The 20,037-nt window shown below is 59.4% G+C and overlaps 1 protein-coding gene across 3 annotated transcripts in view; it reads right to left on the bottom strand.

Moving 5' to 3' along the window:
• Nucleotides 1–3,802: 3,802 nt before the first annotated feature.
• The window catches only part of B4GALNT4 (beta-1,4-N-acetyl-galactosaminyltransferase 4), a 125,354-nt gene continuing 109,119 nt past the window's right edge, over nt 3,803–20,037 (bottom strand). For 2 of the 3 annotated variants that reach the window (XM_073347009.1, XM_073347010.1), the window contains exons 12-20: nt 19,731–19,831; nt 18,877–18,959; nt 13,294–14,608; nt 12,526–12,833; nt 11,656–11,809; nt 9,790–9,862; nt 9,513–9,666; nt 6,448–6,574; nt 3,803–5,705 (exon numbers count right to left, since the gene is read on the bottom strand). In XM_073347009.1, coding sequence (XP_073203110.1) covers nt 5,591–5,705; nt 6,448–6,574; nt 9,513–9,666; nt 9,790–9,862; nt 11,656–11,809; nt 12,526–12,833; nt 13,294–14,608; nt 18,877–18,959; nt 19,731–19,831 — 2,430 coding nt within the window. In that variant the 3' untranslated portion in view covers nt 3,803–5,590. Of the gene's footprint in view, nt 5,706–6,447; nt 6,575–9,512; nt 9,667–9,789; nt 9,863–11,655; nt 11,810–12,525; nt 12,834–13,293; nt 14,609–18,876; nt 18,960–19,730; nt 19,832–20,037 lie in introns of those variants that run through there. The other variant, XR_012159301.1, reaches the window with a different exon arrangement.

Here is a 20,037-nt window from a genome sequence, read left to right as displayed (position 1 = left end):
GCACACGGTCATCTCGCCCCAGCAGGGATGTGCGCTCTGAGCCACATGCTCACGTTGGACCTGACCCCCCCACTCACACCAGGCTAACCCCAGCACGGCTGCTCTGCCAGCCCTGGAGCCCAGCCCGTCTCCGCTCGGCCTTAGGGGCCTGCCCGGGGTTGCGGGGTGTTGCAGACGTTGCGGCCTGGGACAGGTTTAGTCAGCACTCCCATTCCCCGCTGCCCCCGGGGTGAGGTGGAGCACGCAGCGGGCGAGGCTGTGTAAGGGGCGGCTCCCCTGCCAGCCCACACGGGCTGACTCAGCACGGGGAACCCGTTGCCCCCCCCGCTGCGGGATTCATGTTTAAAAGGCCATTGGGGCCACTCTGAAGCACAGCAGGATTTTAACTGCCACCTCCCAAGCTGCTCAGGCTCCCACGGGCAGGGGGAAAAGGGGATGGGGAGACGCTGTCGTTTGGCGGTTTGAGTCTGTCCCAGCTCCTCTCCCCCGAAATGCACATTGACATCTAGGCTCCTCTCTCTAGCTAGGCAGACCTGAGCAGTGCGGGAGAGGCAGGGCAGGAACTAGGAACTGCGGGGTTCTGCTCCGGGCTCTGTTCCTGGCTCCTGTCCTTGGTTGCCAATAAACGCAACAGAATGAGCAGCTGCCATTGCGGAGGGGGACAACCTTAGTCAAGTCACTGCATCCATCAGTTACATGGAGATGATCAGAGTAACTTCCATACCTCCCGGGAGTGGCTAAAGCTTCCTCAAGCCCTGTGAAGCTGAAGAGCCCTGAGTGAAACTCACTGATGCGGTGGGGTTATAACTAATCTACAAACAGTGCATCAGGGAAACCAACTGGTGTGAATTTACTGGTGCTAAATGGGATCAGAAGCAGCCCTCCCCCCCCCCTGACTCAAAGCCCTTCTCTTAGCCTCCAGTCAGTGATTTCCCCGCCATGTGTGCACGGTCAGGTGGCAGCTGATTTGAATTTCCCTCGGAGTAGGATTGTGCCCAACACTGCCACACCCAGGGCACCTGCTGCATCCCCTTGGCACCAGGAAGGGACCCCTTAACCCCTGCCAGGGCCGCACTGAGGGATTTGTTAGCACACATACCTTTTGTCCACGACTCTGCTTTGCTGTCTTCTTGGAGCCTGAGAACCTAGATCCCAACCCCACTCCCAGCCTGTCAGAGCAGTTGCCTCAGCGCGCTCTTCACCTCCGCTCCAGAGCGATGGCTACAGGCCGAACGGCGCGAGGTGCTGTACAAACACAGCATAAGGCACTTCCTGCTCCACAGAGCAGCTGGTGGAGACAGACAACGGGTAGAAGGAGGGGAGAAGTGTTACCCCCATTTCCAAAGGGGGACAGAGGCTGTCATAAATATAAAGGGAAGGGTAAACCCCTTTAAAATCCCTCCTGGCCAGAGGAAAAATCCTCTCACCTGTAAAGGGTTAAGAAGCTAAAGGTAACCTCGCTGGCACCTGACCAAAATGACCAATGAGGAGACAAGATACTTTCAAAAGCTGGGAGGAGGGAGAAAAACAAAGGGTCTGTGTCTGTCTGTGTGATGCTTTTGCCGGGGACAGAACAGGAATAGAATCTTAGAATTTAGTAAGTAATCTAGCTAGGTATGTGTTAGATTATGATTTCTTTAAATGGCTGAGAAAATAGCTGTGCTGAATAGAATGAATATTCCTGTCTGTATGTCTTTTCTGTAACTTAAGGTTTTGCCTAGACAGCCTAGTTTTGCCTAGATTCTATGTTTTGAATCTAATTACCCTGTAAGGTATCTACCATCCTGATTTTACAGAGGTGATTCTTTTCTTTTTACTTCTATTAAAAGTCTTCTTGTAAGAAACTGAATGCTTTTTCATTGTTCTACAATCCAAGGGTTTGGGTCTGTGGTCACCTATGTAAATTGGTGAGGATTTTTACCAAACCTTCCCCAGGAAGTGGGGTGCAAGGGTTGGGAGGATTCTGGGGGGAAAGACGTGTCCAAACTATGTTTTTTCAGGAACCCACATAAAGTTTGGTAGTGGAAATCCAAGGGTAAAATAATTTGTGCCTTGGGGAAGTTTTAACCTAAGTTGGTAAAGATAAGCTTAGGAGGTCTTTCATGCAGGTCCCCACATCTGTACCCTAGAGTTCAGAGTGAGGAAGGAACCTTGACAGAGGCCCAGAGAGATGTAGGCCCTATTTTTACCCACACTCACCCAGGTTCAGTTAAACCCCTGTGGGGGGACACTGATTGCAATTTAAGGGGGCTTGTTGCAGACGTTGTTAGTTTATCCCTGTTCCCATTTGACTTAAGCTGACGGAAATAAAACCATTCAGGGTGGCCACACAGGAGCTTGCACCTGTTTAACCCCTTCGTTTCCACCAGCGAAGCTTTTCTATGTAGACAAGGCCTCAGAGACTTATCTGGATAGCCTGGGGCGGGGCTGGCAATTGAAGCCAGATCTCCTGAGTTCCAGCCCAGCACCAGAGCCACAAGCCCATCCTCCTCCTTGTTTCCTCCCACCCCACCTGTGTCATGCACACTCCCCCCCACCACCAGGAAAAGCTGCGAATCCCCCACCAAACCCCTCCTTGAGGCTCCCTGGGGAGACCAGCAGAGCCACATTCTGGGCTAGTCCATGGGGAGGCAGGTCCATGTTAGTAACCTTGGCATTCCCCCCCCCCCCACCGCTTGTTTGTTTCAGGCACCTGTCGGGCCTGGCTAGGCCTGCAAACACTTCCGGGCGAGCGCTGCCTTTGTCCTGTGTGCACGCTGCGCCCGGCCCACGGGGGCCCCAGATCTTGCTGGGGCTTCTCACGCTACTCCAGTGGTTTTCAACCTGTGGTCTGCGGATCCCGGGGCGGGGCTGCAGATTCTGTGTAAGGTTTCCAAAGGGGCCTGCACCTCCACTCGAAAGTTTTGAGGGGTCCACATATGAAAAAAGATTGAAAACCACTGGGCTACTCTAATACAAATGAGAACACCTCATTCTGCCTAGGCCTGCAAATAGCAACAATACCTTCGAGCCAGCCAGTCCAATCGAGCAGCGGTTGCAAAGCGCCCAGCCCCCTGGTGTCGGAGTGCGAACCGTCTGCTGCACCATAGTTCAGCACCACGTTCTCAATGGCTGCCCAGCGCCTGGGAAATCACACACAGATCCCTGGGCCTGCAGGCCATGGCTGCCTCTGGTTTCTGGCTTGCAGTCAATGTGGCTGTCAATTGTGTACCGCCTCATGACGTGGCCGAGGATAACTGCCTGCTACTGCTGCCGGTGCCAGGGCTTCTCCTGTTAGATCCAGGAGCAGGAGGCTGTGCGCTGGTGTTTAAGGTCCAGGCTTCAAGCCCTGCTAACTGCCCACGCCGCAGGTTACACGTGCTGGTTACGCAGGTTACTATGCCTGGCTGCGACAAGCTGGGGAGAGCGGCTGGAAGTTGATGTTTTCGCTGTGTGGCAGCAGCGGCCGGCTTTACGCTGCTCCGAGTGCCTGCCGCCCCCCTGGTCTGTTTGCAAAGGAAGGAAGCAGAGACGGAAGGGAAATCCCAACCAAGACATTCCTTTTATTTTTTAATAATAAAAAACAAAACAGACATAACCTCCTGAAAACAGCTTCCTACCTCATAATTTCACAGAAATTAGCTTGGAAACATTGCTCGCCCTCCCTGCTCCGATTCCTGCCTCGGGCCCTCCCCAGGGGGGACGTCTCAGCCCCCGGGGGAGCGGGCTCCGACCAGCCCTCCTCAGGGACTGCACGGGGAATGTCAACAACACTTGAGCCTCTTGCAGGCGTCAGCCCCAGCCTGCCATGACCGTGAGCCTGTGCTGGGCAACTGGCTGCTCCCCACAGCGGGGCTGGGATTGGGACATTAGCCTTTGCTCAGGTTCACCAAGTAGCAGAGTGTTCGGCCTCTCCGGGGCTGTGCTTCATCCCTGTGTCCTTCCCCCGCCCCCCACCTCCTTCGCCCATAGCAGAGCTCCCCGCCACCCATCCCCTCCTCCCTTCCCTGGCGGAGGGGCCAGCAGCGGGTTTCACGCTGCACCAGACCAGCAGGGACCTGGCGCGGGAGGGAGGGAGGCTGAAGGCAGTGGATGGCTTGGCAAGGAATCTCTCCGGGGCGCTGCATTTACCAGCCCATTCCCTCCCCCCTCAAGCGCAACCAGGCCCAGGAAGCAGCGCCCTGAGCCTGAGCTGCTGTCTGGCTCACCCCCAGGAACCGCAGCGTCTCACTGTGCTCAAGAAGGGCTGAGCTGTGGGACACAAGCCCTTTGGACGTGGATGGAAGAGAAGGGGACAGAGGTGGGTTTGTAGCTCATCTCCCACACTGCCCCCGGGGGCGCGCTGAGGACGCCCCTCCCAGCCGGATTTATGAGGAGATGCCCATTGAGCGGATCTGGGCTCCAGCAGGGGTAGGACAGCTCCCAGCTGCTGGGCAGCTAGGCACAGTGAGCCTGGATCAGCCGCTCCACCCGGTTCTGCCTCGGGCCCACCTCACCAACGGCTTCAGGAGCTGCCCGGGTTGTCGCATCCCACCTGTGTGCTGCCTGCAGATCTGGGGCCGGGGGATTTCCTGACTGGAGAGCTTGGGGCCCATAGGGCACAGCACCCGCCTCTGAAGGTTACGGGGCAGCGAGCCACGAGGCACCGGCATCATACTAACCCCCTCGCTCACTCCTCCCCTTCTGAGTGCGACAGGGCACGGGGCCGGCGAGCTGCAAGGCCCTGCTCACAGATCCGCCCCTCGCCTGCCCCCAGACCTCCCCAAAGCAGTATGTTCGTCCAACGAGCCACCGCGGAGGCACGTCCTCCAGTACCCAGCGAGGTTCCCGTCTCCCTAGGGAGCCCTGCACGGACAGTACGTGCCCTGTGTGTTTGCCTCCCGGAACAGGGAGCTCTGCCTCTCCTGGCCACACCAAAGAGGGGTGCATGGAAGCTCGCTGCGACTCATGCTGCCCCCAAGGGGTGCTGCAGTGGTACAGGCAAGCAAGTGTGGCACCCTGTGAACCTGGGCACCTCCCCAGCGTCGCTTACCAGGGCTGGCCCCGGGGAGCCTGGCCCAGGAGGGAAACCTGGCTGCCAGGCTGATGAGCACCTTCTCCACCTCCTCTCCAGGGGATGGATCCTGTGTCGGTTCCCAGGGCAGCTGGACTGGGGCTGTTGCCTCCTCCCCTCCCGCCCCAACACTGCAGCTGAGCGGTAGGGTTTGCTCCAGGCCTTGTTTTACTGCCCTGCTCCCTGAGGGGCTGGGGGCCGCGTGAGAGGTTGGTTGGCTCCCTCCCTCTGACAGGATCCCTGACCCTCAGTGCTAATGAGTTAATAAACTGGTTTCTCACTAAGAAATTAGAAGCCTTAAGAAAAATCACAATTCCCCCCCCCCCCCGCCTCCCAAAGTAACTGCGGTTTGTTTAGCGAGCTCTGGAGAAATCCCCAGCTCCGAGGGCCTCTCGCTCCAGCGCGGCGTCTAGAGGCACTGCCAGCGGCCCGGAGACGACTCCCACGACTGCGTGGGCTCCAGGGGGCAGAGCCGAGGCAGCTGGCTTCGCTGAACAGCCTCCTCCCGCCCCGGGGTGCAGGGGAGCCCTGGGCGTGGCTGGCAGCAGGGCCCAGGCCCTAGTCCCTGGGCGCCTTCTTGCTGCGGGCATTCCACATGCCGCGTTTGGAGTGGTAGTAATGGTAAAAGTTCCTGAGGCGCAAGCGCTCCACCTCCAGCCCGCTCTGCAGCACCCTGCGCCGGGAGAGGGAGACAAAGCTTAGGACAGCGGTGAAGAGGGCACAGCCACAGCAAAGCCTCTGGGGTTCCCCCCCCCCTTCCTCAAAGGGGCGTGGATTCCCTGAGAGAGGAAGAGGCTTTCATTCAGCGTCACCAGCGCACGGCCTTGGGGCTGTGTTTGCTAACACCCATTGAGCTCCAACGCCTCAGGAACACGTCGGAGGAAAGCTCTCTTTGGTACAGTCAGCGCTCCCCACTCAGGACAATGTCCATCTCCGAGACTCCAAGGAGTCCTCTGACAAAGCCAACTTGGCCTTTCCGAAGTCTCCAGCTGCTGTGCCCTCCCCACCGCCGTCGGAGTAATTTATATGTCAGCGCGGAGGGAAAAAAGGGGAGAGCACAAATCTATTTCCCCCCCTTTTAAAGGAAAAATGTACTGGAAATGTTTCAAGCAGATTTGTTCCACACAAGTCCCGTCTCTCCTGCTAGTGCACCTGCTGCTCCTGGCTGCCCACGCCAAGCTCTATACCGAGAAACACCCTGCAGCCCCCTCCATTGTGGGGTACCACGAAAAAGCCCCTCAGACTCATAGGGCCTCAGAGGGGTTAATCCCCCCGCCCCCTCAGCATCTTCTCTCCCAGGTCCCTGAATCAGCCACGTGTGTCTGGAGGGCATTAGGCCAGTCTCCATGCCCAGCCAGCACGCAGCTCTCCCTGGCAGGGAAGAGGCGCTGGGCGGGAGGCCCCACCAGCCGTACCTGTCCAGCAGCTCCCAGTCCTCCCCGCCCCAGCGGTCTCGGAACTCCTCCGTGTTCATGCCCCCGACGCGGTCAAAGTCCGACTTGTAGATCCCAAAGAGGCCGAACCCATTCACCTCCCAGTAGCCTGAGGAAGGAGGGAAGAGAGGTGACTCGCTAGGTCTCAGGCGGGAAGGGGGCTCCCTGCAAGAGGGGAGGGGAGGCCAAGGAGCGGGGCTGCTCCACAGCCCAGCCAGGCGGTAGCACCGAGATTCCTCCGGGCTCTGCCATCCTTTGAAGCCACGCTGCCCTCTGCTGGAAACCAACAGCGGCACGCAAGCACGGAGAGGCCTCCGATCCCGGTCCCATAGAGGGAACCGGTCTCCCTGAAGGTGGGGCTGCAGTCCCATCCTTGCACACGAGCTCCTGAGTTCGCGGGTCCTGGCACTTGGCTAACTGCTCACTGTGGGGCTGCTGCACCTTCCTCTGAAGCAGCAGGTGCTGGGCCCTGTCAGAGGCAGGACGCTGATGTGGATGGGCCGTGGGTCGGATCCAGCCTGGCACTGCTACATGCATGCAACCCCAGTGGAAGGAGAAAGGCTAAGCTGGCAATGCACTAAACACCCAGCCGGCTCTCTCCCACTGCGGGCACTCGCCTGAGAATGCAGCCGCCGAGATCCAGAGGGATCCAGTTTAAAGGAGCTGTCTCACACTCAGCCAAACGTACAGCATGGGACCAAACCAGCCCCCCAGCTCCCAGCCAGCATGCAGGGGCAGGCGTGCTGCGGGGACAGAGGAGGGAGAGCGCTGCTCCAGCTAGCTCCCCAGGGGAGGCTCCGGAGGAAACCACTGCCAATCAGACCCTGAGCAGCTGGGGTGGTCAGCACCATGCGGGAAGGAGGCAGGTAGACCTCAAGCAGCTGGGATTTTTACTGGTGATGAGCCCTGTCCCCCAAGCAACTCCCTGGGAACATAGCGGCAAAATAGGCTGAGGAAGCCTGCGTGCGGGCAGGGCAGCTGTGTGGCTCCAGCCCGCTGACCAGCTGACCCGCTGCTCCCTACGTTGGGATCCAGTGCCAGGGTCCCTGCACACACAGGCTGCCTGCCATCCTGCAAGCTTCTCAATCCCCCACCCACCCACCCTGCAGTCCGGTCAAGGCAGCTTCTCATCTGCCACAGCGCTGCTTCCATCCCTCTCCCCGCTCGTCCCCCCCTGTGCTCCCCGAACTCAGCCCCAACCCCTCTCTGGACTGTCCCTGTTGCCTCCTTTGCTCACTCCACGTCTCCCACCAAGGTGCCCCCTTTGCTCAGAACAGCCCCCCTCCAACAACATATGCCCAGCCCCTCTGTCTCCCCCAGATCGCCGCTAAGAACACCTCCGATCGGAGAGTCTCTGTGCACCAATGACCACGCCCGGTGCCCGGGCTGGGCTGGCTTGTGCATTTAGGCCAGAAATTTCAGAAGGGGCTAGTAACTTGGGGTGCCCGATGGGAGACACTTTAAAGAGGCTCGATTTGCAGACAGTCTGAAGTCAAACAGAGGCTCATGACTCCGAGCTCTTTGGGACCGAGATTCATTTTTCTGTTCCGAGAGAGGCTTCAACCTCCGTATAAAACCACAGCGCTGCGGCCCCCAGTCAGCACGGGGCTGATGCACGGGCCTAACTAAACACATGAATAGTGCCACTGATGTCAGTAAGCACTTGGGTGCATAAAGCTCCTGCACTGGGGGCTTGCTGAAGCGGAGCCTAAATAAATAATACCAGCATCGGAACGTGCTAGCACGCTAGAACTATGCCCTGAAAGCCAGCAAGAGGCATGGTTATGATCCCCAAAGCAAATCACCACACCCCGGTGGGCCTCAGTTTCCCCATCTGTCAAACGATAGCTGATCCCTTCCTCTGGAGAGCACGGTGAGATCTAAGGGGATCCAGTGCTAGATAAGAGACAAAGATTATTAGTTCTGGCAGAGCACTCTGGTCACTGTTTAATCAGTTAGGCTCCTGGGGACAGCCTGAGCGAGAAGAGGAGTTGCTGATTACCAGATCAGATTGGGACTGGGCAGCTAACGATCTAATTAGTCCATTAACAAGGAGAGTGGATAAAAGAGCCCAGGACGGCAGAGCAGGGCAAGGCAAGCTGGGTCTGATAAAGGGAGCTCTCTGTGTGGGTAGACCTCTTCCCACCCCCAGCCCTGGGAAAACTGGCTCTGTACACAGTACGGCTTGGTGAGGATGTAGAAGGTGGTGAGGGGAGGCTCTGTAAATAAACGACATGATGGTCTCTCCGAAAGGAAGGTCTCTGAGCCGACTGTGTGAGAGCAAAGACGATGGGGGCGGAGGGTGCCCCGTCACAGTGCTGCTCAGCCTCTGTGTGCCTCTCTTAACATAATGTGCTGGATTAAACTACACACTGGACAAGGGGAAAAGCAACAGCAAATCCACTGGTGAAAACTGTATCTGAACAAACCAGCCTCCCCCCTCCACATTCATTGGGCGACTGCACAATCCAGTGCTGGGGAGGTCGGAGTCAGTTAAACAGGCAGGGCTGGGTGGATTTACAGCAGGAGTCAGGACTCCTGGGTTCAATTCCTGCCTCGCTGTAAGGCCTTGAGCAGATCACTCCCCGTAACTGGAAAGGGGGACACTACACTTTCCCTGCAGGGGCTGCGTGAGTCTTAGTTAAGGCTCCAGGAGTAGTCCGCCACCCTCCCTTAAGAAGCACCCAGCATTATTATTCCAGCTCACCCCCCGGCCCCCAGCCTTGGGGCACAGCAGTAATCGCAGAGGGGAAGGACGTGCAGGTTTAAGGAGGAGCAGGGAAGATGCTGAGTTTCTAACACCAGCGTAGCCCAGCTCCTTAAAGCACCCGGCCTGGACTGGAACAGACTTTAGGTAGCAGCAGGCTGCTCAGATAACAGGTTTCAGCAGCACCGGGCTGAGTGGCTGCGTCAGGAGCCTTGCCACGCTCCCTGCACCGCTAGCTGCCTCAGTCCATTAGCGGCTCCCTTCCTGGGGCACTGGCTCCCTGCATTCGAAAGCCCAGTGCGTTTCCCGCTGCGAGAACACCTGTGTGCGGGGGCGTTACCGTTGGGGTCCCGCGGAGAGCTCCCGCAGCCCAGCCTCATGACGATGGGCGCGTAGGCCAGCTTGCCCTCCACGCAGTGCTTGCGGATGCTGTCCAGGATGTTGAGGGGGAAGTGGATGTGCAGGTCACACAGGAACACGATGCTGCGCCCGTCCTGAGGGAACCAAGAGCAGAGAGAGGCCGTGACCAGGGGGCACAGCCCACGGCAAGCCCCTGGGGGCAGGACGGGACAAGGCCAGCGGCTCTGGAGAGCCAGAGCCCTCCCGCCGTCTCTCACCTCGATGGAGTCCACCCCAGCCTGCAGCCCTGCCGAGCGCTCGAAGTTCCCCGTGCGTTTCAAGTACTGGTACCTGAGAACAACGTGGACAGTCAGCGGCAGCAGGGAGAGGGGAGCCAAGCTGGGGGCTTTGTTGGGACAGAGCTCAGTGGGCACTGCTGGGCTGAGCGACCGCAGGGAGTCTCCAGGCGGGGAATCGTCTGGAGAGTACCAGGGGCCACTGAGCCGAGGGAACCCAGCTGAGCTCCAGGAAGCCTTTCGCAGGCTGACACAGTGTGACTCTCTGTCCCCCTCTAGCCGGTAGCCCCGCCCCGTTGAGCGTCCATTACAGCCTTGCGGTTCTTTAGCTCAGGCAGCAAAGGCTCTTGCTTCTAGATTGAAAGGTCTTGGGTTAACCCCCCCCCCCCATGTCATCCCCCACCTGGGGGGTGCTGTGTTACACTCATGGTCAGGTGGGCTCACGCCCCCCGACCACTGCTGGAGACACTCGCGTAGCAGGGGCTTTCCAAAGAGGGAAAGCACAGGGAGCGCTGGCTGCCCAGAGATGGGCTGGGGGTGTGGGGAGCCAGGCAGGGCATTCACGGGGTTCTGTGCACAGACTATTAGCAGCTACACGGCTTTCTTCCTCCACCCAGCGCGAAGGCCCCGCTTGCCCGCTTAGCCAGCTGGCTTTGGGGACAGCAGCTAGCCCCTTTGCAGCCTGCCTGGCTCCGAGATCACCTGCAGCATCCGCTGCGCACTGATGCAGTATCAGTCTGCAGGGCAGATCCCCCCTTAATCAACCAGACCCTCAATACCCAGAAAGGTTCAGGGGTGTCCCCTCCCACATCCGTTGGGTAATCACGGTCATGGCTCATCTCAGTGCCAGTCAGCAGGGGGCACACTCCACCTATGGGATGCTGTCTCCAGAAAAAAAAAACGGATTGCTGTGCCAGGTCTGTGGATGGCAATGCGTCCTGTGGGTGCAAGATGCTGGGGGCTAAAGGCACAGGAGAAGGGAGGGCAGTGGGGTTGGAGACAGGCAAGACACTATAGATGAGTACAGCCGCAAGCAGCCAGCCTGCAGACTCACTGGGGCAGGGATGGTGTCTATCCGCCTGTTTGGATGGCACCTCGAATCATAGAATCTCAGGGTTGGAAGGGACCTCAGGAGGTCAACTAGTCCAACCCCCTGCTCAAAGCAGGGCCAATCCCCAATTTTTGCCCCAGATCCCGCTACAGCCCCCTCAAGGATTGAATTCACAACCCTGGGTTTAGCAGGCCAATGCTCAAACCACTGAGCTATCCCTGCCCCCCCCCCGACACAATGTGACCCTGATCTTCAGGGGGGCCTCTGGTCACCCCTGTGACACAAACAACAGCAGCAGCGAGAGTGTGTGTGTGAGCAGCAGTCTCACTGCCATGGCCAGGGATGCTAGAGACCAGACCCAGTTGGCTGGGTGGAACGAGGAGGCTCATTGCGAGGAGGGCACTCAGCCATAGCCCCCCGGAGCAGGCGTGCCGCTGGAACAGCTTTGCTGCACCTCGGGGTGCGGTTCCACACAGCGTCCGGGCCTCGGGCTTCCACAAGCGCCAGGGAAACCAGGAACAAAGCTGCTGCTCCGTGCTCAGCTCCTCGGGCCGTGCAAGGACTCTGGGAGGGAGGAGAGACGTCACCTCCGTGCTGCCTGGGACTCCCTTGCCCAGCTGCTGGAGGGCTTTGCTGTGCGTGTCTGCCACAGATGAGGCCAGGAGTGGTGGGGGGCACTTGGGCCCAGGCTCCCGTTCCTGTGGGGCTGGGGATGCGGCAAGGAGAAGGTGCTGGGCTTGGCACTGGTGGGGAGGGACAGCGGCAAGGAAGGGCTCTGGGGCTCCCTGCTCCATTACCGAGGCAGCCGGGCTTCCCGCAGCGCCTTCTCCACATCCATATCCTCACTCTCAAAGTCCACCAGGATGACATTGAAGTTGGTGTCCTTGGTGTCCCAGTAGAGGCCGGCCATGTCCGCGATGAACTGCTGAACCCAGCGTGCCTGGTTCTTCACTGCCACACAAGCAGACACCCCCTGGGTCAGCCCTTCCTCAGGGATCCACGCCCCGCCCCGGGGCTGAGAGCCAGACCCCCCCTCCCCCCAGGGATCTACTCCCCATCCCCTGGGCTGAGAGCCAGACCCCCAGCCACTCCCCAGGGATCCACTCCCCATCCCCTGGGCTGAGAGCCAGACCCCCAGCCACTCCCCAGGGATCCACTCCCCGTCCCCATGGTGAAGAGCTAGACCCCCAGCCACCCTCCAGGGATCGACTCCCTGCCCCCAGGGCCAAGAGCCAGACTCCCCAGCCGCACCTCAGGGATCCACTCCCCATTCCCAGGGCCAAGTGCCACACCCCCCCCCCCCCCACCATTCCACACCAAGTACCAGGTGGATTTAACTGGGTTGCTCGGGGGCTGGGTTTTTGTCCCCCCGAGTGGTGTCGTTATATTGACCTAATTTCCTAGCAGAGACCAGGCCTGAGTCTCTGCTGCTGGGCAGCCCTGGAGGAGCAGACGTGGCCTGTGTGCACAAGGGGACTAGGCCTCCCGGATGATCCCATGAGCCGCCACAGCCCGTGCGCCCCACGCAGCCAACCGCCACCCACTGGGGCCTGGGCTTTGGGCCCATCTAATGCTCTGAATGACCCCAGAGGTCCTGGTGCAGGTGGGAGCATGGGAGGACCTTTGGTCCCTTGGAGGAGGGTGCGGATAACACCCCTTTCCCTCACCTGGCACCACGAAGTGCACCATGACGTCCTGCCTCCAGCTGAGCCGCAGGGGCTGGCACAGGATGGGTTTCCCGTAGAGCAGGCTCCAGGGGCTGGGCTGGGGCTCTGTGGCCAGGGGCGCGGGCCCCTCGGGGTTGGCCTTGGTGCTGTCGTCCGGCCTGCCCTGGTGCAGCAGGACGTAGACGTACTCCGAGAGCCGCACGGTCCTCTGGCCCCGCTCCAGCAGCTCCAGCTCCAGCAGGTAGCGGTTCCCCCGCGCTGTGTCTCGCCGCTTCTCCACGTTGACTATGCGCAGCAGGGTGTAGATCCTGGAGGGAGGGCAGCGCCGATGCTCTCACCTTCCCAGGCGAGGCCCAGGCCCCCACCCCACACCAGGGACCCCTCCACCGCCTGGCTAGCTGAAGGACAATGGGCAGCCCCGCTCCCACCCTTCCAGTAGGGGGTGTCATCCAGGCCAGGAGAGCACCCCCTCCTCCCAGAGGGGAGGCCCTGTGGTGTGGGAGAGCAGGGTGGGGAAGCTCCTGGCTGCGTGCCCCCTCATCCCAGGAGGTGCAGGGCTGAGGACCTGTTGGGGGAGTGGAGTGTGTGTAGTCAAGGCTGGATGACCAGGGAGACCACCCTGCTCTCTTGCCTGCCCAGGGTGGGGCAAGACTGGGCAGAGCTTAGCCCCACTGGTCCCCCTGGCCTTGGTGGCAGCCCTGGGCCTAGCTCCATGTGGCATGCCCTGCAGAAGCGCAGTACCCCCCCGACCCCGATTTCTCTCCCTACCCCCCATTCTTCTCGTTGAGTTTCTCCATGTACTGGGCCACCACGTCCACCACCTCGCTCTCGCTCAGCTGCAGGTTGCCCGAGACGTTACAACGCAGGTCATTCCAGTCGGAGCGCAGGAGCTCAAAGTCCACCGAGCTGACGCTGAACGTCCTCTGCCAGTTGATGGAGTCCTCCAGCCAGCTCGGCTGCAGCTCCGAGTTCTCGTAGCTATAGTCCGACAGCTCCTCCTCCTCCTCCTCCTGGGCCTTGCCCGGGACCTCCTGCTGCAACGCAGTCACCTCCGACATCCTCAGGAAGGACGTCACCCGCACCCCGGCTGACAGGGCCGCCTCCGAGGAGTTGTAATCCAGGGCAGCCGCTGCCGCAGTCCTGACTGGGGTGGCGGTGAGGACCTCCAGGGCCTCCTTGCCGAACAGCCCCTCAGCTGGTGGCGGCTGTACGCTGGGCCGTGTCCTCCGCTCGCTCACAGCCTTGGGGTCCTCTTGCCTGTACAGCTGCTCCCACTTCCTGCTGCTGGCCCTGGGGCTCTTCCTCTTGGAGGGATACGTCTCCCTGGAGCTGTTGCCCGGGAGCCAGGGCACCCTGTGGCCAGGGACGGTGCGGAGCTTGGTGGAGGGGGCGGAGCGCCTCTGGGGGGCCCTCGAGTTCAGGTGCACCCTCCTGAGTGGCTTAGGGTAGAGGAAGACACTGGGGAAGGTGGCCTCCTGCACTGTGGTCTTGCGCTTGCCAGGCTGCAGCCGGGTCACATACACCTTCTCATGGGGCTTCTTGGCCTCCTTCTTAGCCTTCTTCCCCACGGGCACCAGGAGCCTGCTTGGGCCCTGTGGCTTCGCTTTGCCCCCGAAGATGGGCACGGAGAGGTGGGGTTGGCGGTTTAGGACACTGCCCCTCCTTGACGGTGCCAGCAGCCCCAGCTTGTCTTTCTCCCCGGCGTTCGCCTGTTCTGGCTCCTTGAGCACCCAGCTGAGGGAGCGCCCCTGTACCAGGGCCTGCTCTCGTAAAGGGGGAGTGTTCTCATAGTCCTGGGAATCCCTGGCTGTGGCCGCGGAGCTGCGGCTGGCCCGGTTGCGTACATCCTGGGTTTGCGGCTGCCCTGGTGCAGCACCCTCATCATGAACTGGCTGTTGGTGGTGGCGGAAAGCATAGTAGTCTACGTCGCCCCCGTAATCCCTTGCAGCGAGAGGGATCTCTTTGCCTTTGGTCCCAGGGCCCTGGGGTGGGCTCAGCCCCCTGGGGCTCTTCTCCTTGGCGTCGGGAGGCGGGTCTGTGGGCTCAGGACTGTCTGCTCCTTCCTCCTCCTCTTCCAGGAAATCTGCAAAGCAAACACACCTTGGGTAGGCCAGAAAAACACATGAGATCCCTGCAGTGTAATAACCCCCAGCAGTGGTTCACAGCCAGAGCATTTCAGGCCAAAAGGGACCAACAGGCCCTCTAGTCTGAGCCAATGCGCATTGCAGGCCATCAAATCCCACCCAGCTAGCGAAGCAGACAAATTATTACTGCATCTTAAAACGTGGAGCCCATGCAGGGAGGCACTGATCCTGGCAGCCAGTGTCCAACAGCCAGGTTGCTGTGGGGGCTCTGCGAGAACATGATCGGGGGGGAGAGGGGGTGGCTGCCTAGCTACCCACACAGGTGGGACTGTGTTCTCACGTTCCACCAAACCCTGCAGTCCCTGGGCTTCAGTTGGCTGACAAAGGAGCTCAGGATCCAGCCCCTTCTTGGGACGGCAAGGAAGGACAGTCCAGTGGCTGCAGCGCTATCCTCGAACTTGGGAGGCCCGCGTGCAATTCCCTGCTCCAGCACAGACTCCCTGCGTGACCGTGGGCACGTTACTTAGCCTCCGTTCCCCGACAAGAGCACTGCCCCGCTGCACAGAGATGAAAACATTACAGAATGGGAAGCACTTTGAGATCTCCTGCTGAATAGGGCTAGAGAAGAGCAAGGTGTTATTCATTTGTTAGCATTACTCAGGTATGTTTTATTGGCCAGAGAAGTGACCCTGGGATGTTCAAATCAGCCAGGAATATGGGATTGGACCCTTGATTGGTCTGCTTACAGTAAGTTCACTGGGGCAGGGACTGTCTCACTAGGTGTACGGACAGCACCCAGCACACCCTGAACATAGGTGGGGCCTCCCCTAAGACAAGTAATAAATCATAACAACAACTAATACTGTGTCCATTTGTCAGCGGTATCAATCTCTGGTTCTTGGATTGACTGGCAGCAACTCTGATGTGTCGGCTCCATTCCCTTGTTTCAACCCCATCACCAAGGGAGAGAGTCTTGATTTCGCTACTGGACTAAATAACTGCAATGGTGTTTCAGTCTTTCCAGCAGAGGATCTGAAAGATGTTTCCACAAGCTAATGAACTAGCCCTCGCGCTCCCCATGGGCACATGTGAAAGGTTAGATGGGGAGGGCTCTGAGTTACTACAGGGAATTCTTTCCCAGGTGTCTGGCTGGTGGGTCTCACTCACATGCTCTGGGTCTAACTGATCACCATATTTGGGGTCAGGAAGGAATTTTCCCTCAGGTCAGATTGGCATGGGGAGCAGGGTTTAACCTTCCTCTGCAGCCTGGGGCATGGGTCACTTGCTGGTTTGAACTAGAGTAAATGGTGGATTGTCAGTAATTGAAAGCTTTAAATCAAGATTTGAGCACTTCTGGATCTCAGCCAGAGGCTAGGGGCTATTGCAGGAGTGGGTGGGTGAGGTTCTGTGGCCTGCGATCTGCAGGAGATCAGACTCGATGATCAGGTCCCTTCTGGCCTTAAAGTCGACGAGTCTGTTAGCGACGTGCTATAAATGGGGAGAGCGAGGTGTACAGTTGCCTCAGGGGTCCATTTGTGCCAAGCTGGACAGACAAACAAAGGCATCAAACAGCAACAGAGCCAAAGCAGAACAAAGCAAAGGATAAAATGACGCAATTCACAGGTGTTGATTTACACCAGTGATTGCATGGTTAAGACAAGCACGCTGGACCGAATTCAGCCCTGGCGGAAGACCCACTACAGGCTACACAGCATGTGCTTACATGACAGCTTGATTTGCCTTGCCATCCCCAGCTTTGATAACACAATGCTACTACCACCCCCCAAGGTTTTTATGATGCTCATTTACGATTTGTATGATGGTAGCAGCTAGACACTGCAGTTGAGATCAGGGACTCACTGTGCTGGGCACTGTTCAGCTCTACAATAGAGACATTTGAGGCCAGGACTGTCTACACAGCAAAAAACCCCAGCAGCGACTCTCAGAGCCTGGGTCTACAGCCTTGGGCTTGCAGGGCCCTCGTGTGGTGCTACGAACAGCTGTGTAGATATCCCGGCTCGGGCTCTGAAACCCATCCCTCTCTCCGGGCGTCAGAGCCTGGGCTCCAGTCCAACCCTGAACATCTACACTGCTATTTTTAGCGTTGCAGCGGTAAAGTCTGTAGAGTCGGGCTTGGAGACTCGCTGCCATGTGAACACACCCAAAGAGTTTACATTTTATACCACTTGGTATATCCCGAAAACGCTCTACAGACATGTACAAATTAGCCCTTACAACCCCCCCTGGGGATACGGATTATTATCTCCATTTTACGGTGGGCAAACTGAGCCTGAAAGATGCAATGACTGGCCCAAAAGCAGACAGCAAACGCGCGGCAGAAGTCGGATGACATCCTCCCTCCCATCCAACCCTGTGCCCATTTCTCAGACCGTCCTGCCTTCGTTCAGAACAGGAGCAGTTCCTCCTTGGGGAGAGCTCCTGGTCGATTGCTGCTCAGGAGGTAGATGAGTGGGAGGGCCCTGGCACCCCTGGGTATATAAATCCTACCCCCGGCACAGCCCACAGAAAGTTGGGCAGGAGGATTCATGCTGCTCCCAGCCACGGAATTCTTCGGTGAACTCACTTGGAGAAGCTGCAGATCAAAGGGGCAGCGAAGCTCTGAGTTACTCTGATTAACACCCTGCACTCACAAAGGGACTTGGAGGGGAAGGAAATGACCGACGCTGTTTTAAGGCAATTAAGTCTCAGCAGAAATCAGCTTTGGCCTGGTGCTGATTTTCCCTTCCGGATGCCGAGGACGCATGTGTGGGTGAGACGAGGGAGAGCTCTTGGGAACACACAGCACAGCTCAGGAGGGGTCGTGCGCGTTCGTGGGTGGAGATCGGCGTGGCGCTGCCAGTGCAACCTCCCCCACAATGAGATGGGGACCCAATACCGGCCCCGCCAGGCTGCCGAGACCGAGTGAAAGGCCCTTGGTGCAGCCAAGGGGAGGAGACCCAGAGGCACGTGCAGGAAACCCTCTTTTCCAGCTGCACTGATTGAGTCCAGTGGGCTGATGGAAACAGTTCTACACAGGGGTTCACCGCCAGCTCAAGGAGCATGCTGGGAAAGTCAGCCACAACGTGCTCATGCTCAGAGGTGCAGGTCTGAGCGCCCCGAGGGGGCAGGGAGGGGGAATGCTCCCAGGGGTGTGTTGGGGGCGCAGGTCCGAGCACCCTGGGGACGCAGGTCCGAGCGCCCTGAGGGGGCAGGGTGAGGGAATTGTGCCGGGGTGTGTTGGGGGCACAGGTCCAAGCGTCTGGAGAGAGCAGGGTGAGGGAATCCTGCCAGGGGCGTGTTGGGGGCACAGGTCCGAGCGCCCCGAGGCAGCAGGGAGGGGGAATCCTGCCACGGGTGAGTTGGGGACGCAGGTCCGAGCGCCCTGGGGACGCAGGTCCGAGCGCCCTGAGGGGGCATGGCGAGGGAATTGTGCCGGGGTGTGTTGGGGGCGCAGGTCCAAGCGCCTGGAGAGAGCAGGGTGAGGGAATCTTGCCAGGGACGTGTTGGGGGCACACGTCCGAGCGCCCCGAGGGGGCAGGGAGGCAGAATGCTCCCAGGGGTGTGTTGAGGGCGCAGGTCTGAGTGCCCCGAGGGGGCAGGAATCCTGCCAGGCGTGTGTTGGGGGCGCAGGTCCGAGCACCCCGAGGCAGCAGGGAGGGGGAATCCTGCCACGGGTGAGTTGGGGACACAGGTCCGAGCGCCCTGAGGGGGCATGGTGAGGGAATTGTGCCGGGGTGTGTTGGGGGCACAGGTCCAAGCGCCTGGAGAGAGCAGGGTGAGGGAATCCTGCCAGGGGCGTGTTGGGGGCACAGGTCCAAGCGCCCCGAGGTGGCAGGGAGCAGGAATCCTGGCCCTAGTGTACAGGGTGAGCAGCACTGGGAGGCTGGCAAGGCGAAGCCGTGAATCCGAGAGGATTCAGTGGCATGGCAATCAATAAATGGGAACACAGATTCAGTCACCAGTGTCCAGAATTGCTGGGAGAGGGGCAGGAAGCCTCCATTCCCACACGGCCTTGCCCCAGGGACACTGTCTAAGTGGGCTCACTCCTTCCTCTCAGTGTTGTGATCCTCCCAAGTCCTGCCTGACTTAGCAACTTCCTCCCCACCACCCGTCTGGTGCCCAATTCAGCAACCAGGGCTCCAGCGCCGAAGCACAGAGCCTGGGCGCGCCAGGCCGTGAAGCACCATCCCTGCTAGCGGGCGGCAGGACAGACTAGCACGGTGCACCGGAGCAAGCGGCGTTGGCTGGGCGTGCGAGGGCTGCTTACTGTCCGAGTTCAGGAAGAGAAAGGCTCTCCGGCGAGGATCCTCCTCTTCCTCATCCATCTTCATATACTTGTAGAAGCCAAACCTGGGGGGCGGGGAAAGAAGCAAAGGACAACGTTGCTGAGACGTGTGTACACAGCTGCACTGATACTGGCCCAGCCTCTGGCAAACCAAACCAAACCAAACCAAACCAAACCAGGGCACCTCTTTAGCTCCATATCGTCTCACCCGGCAGGACCAGAGCTGAGATCCCCAGATTCGTTTTACTTTGGGGCTCGGGGGCGAGGCCTGATCTGCCCACCCACCGCTGCGAGCCCAGAGCGATGGGCTGCTCAGACACTGGGTGGCCCCCACATTTCTCCTCTCAATCTCTCGCTGTGAATAGGTTGGTAGAGGAAACATGCTTCCCTGCTGCTGGCGAGGCACCCTGCGGGGATGCAGGGGAGGGAGGGGCAGAGCTGATGAAAAGTGGGCATCTGCCCCTGGTCTGGCATTTCCTGAGCTGGCTCATGGGGCGGGAAGGCTTCTGGCTGGAAAGGAGCCTGGCACGGGATGCAGAGCCTGAGGAATGGGCTTGGTGGGTACAGTCTGGTTCCCTAGGAATCAGGGTCCGTGTCTCAACCACCCTGTGGGAAGGCCCAGGCCGCCTCAGCACCCTGGCTGAGCCCCTGGCAGAGCAGGGCCAAGGCTCAGTGTCTGGTTCCTCCCTGCCAGCACCTGGGCTGGGGACAGAGATTCTCTGGGGCTGTCCCTGCCCTGGCACTAAGAAGCCCTATGCCCAGGGGCTCTCTCTGTCCTTAGCAGCAGTGCCAGCAGAGGGCCCCCACTGAACCTCCCTGCCCACCCCCCCACTCACTTCTCCAGGTAGAGGGGGGACTCTCTGTAGAAGCACTTGTTCTCCGTCTCCATGTGGGTGAGGCGGGTGAAGTCGTTGGGGTACACGAACGAGAGGTAGACCTGGGGAGCCAAGCAGAGGAGTCACCAAGAGTGCACTCCAAGGGCCTGGCGAGGTACGCGCACAACCAGCGTCCCCCGGGGGTGGCAGGAGGGAGGGGGTCCAGGCGTGGGCACGCCTGGTGAGGGCTCTGAGGATGCGAGGTTGTTGGCGCAAGCTTCTTGGACTGTGGTGTCTCCTGGCAGAGAAGCCTGATGCTCATCAGCCC

This window comes from Lepidochelys kempii, chromosome 6 (genome assembly GCF_965140265.1).
Source record: "Lepidochelys kempii isolate rLepKem1 chromosome 6, rLepKem1.hap2, whole genome shotgun sequence".
NCBI classification, from domain to species: domain Eukaryota; kingdom Metazoa; phylum Chordata; order Testudines; family Cheloniidae; genus Lepidochelys; species Lepidochelys kempii.
The sequence above is the reverse complement of the archived record's forward strand: the minus strand, read 5'-3'. Positions and strand labels throughout refer to the sequence as shown.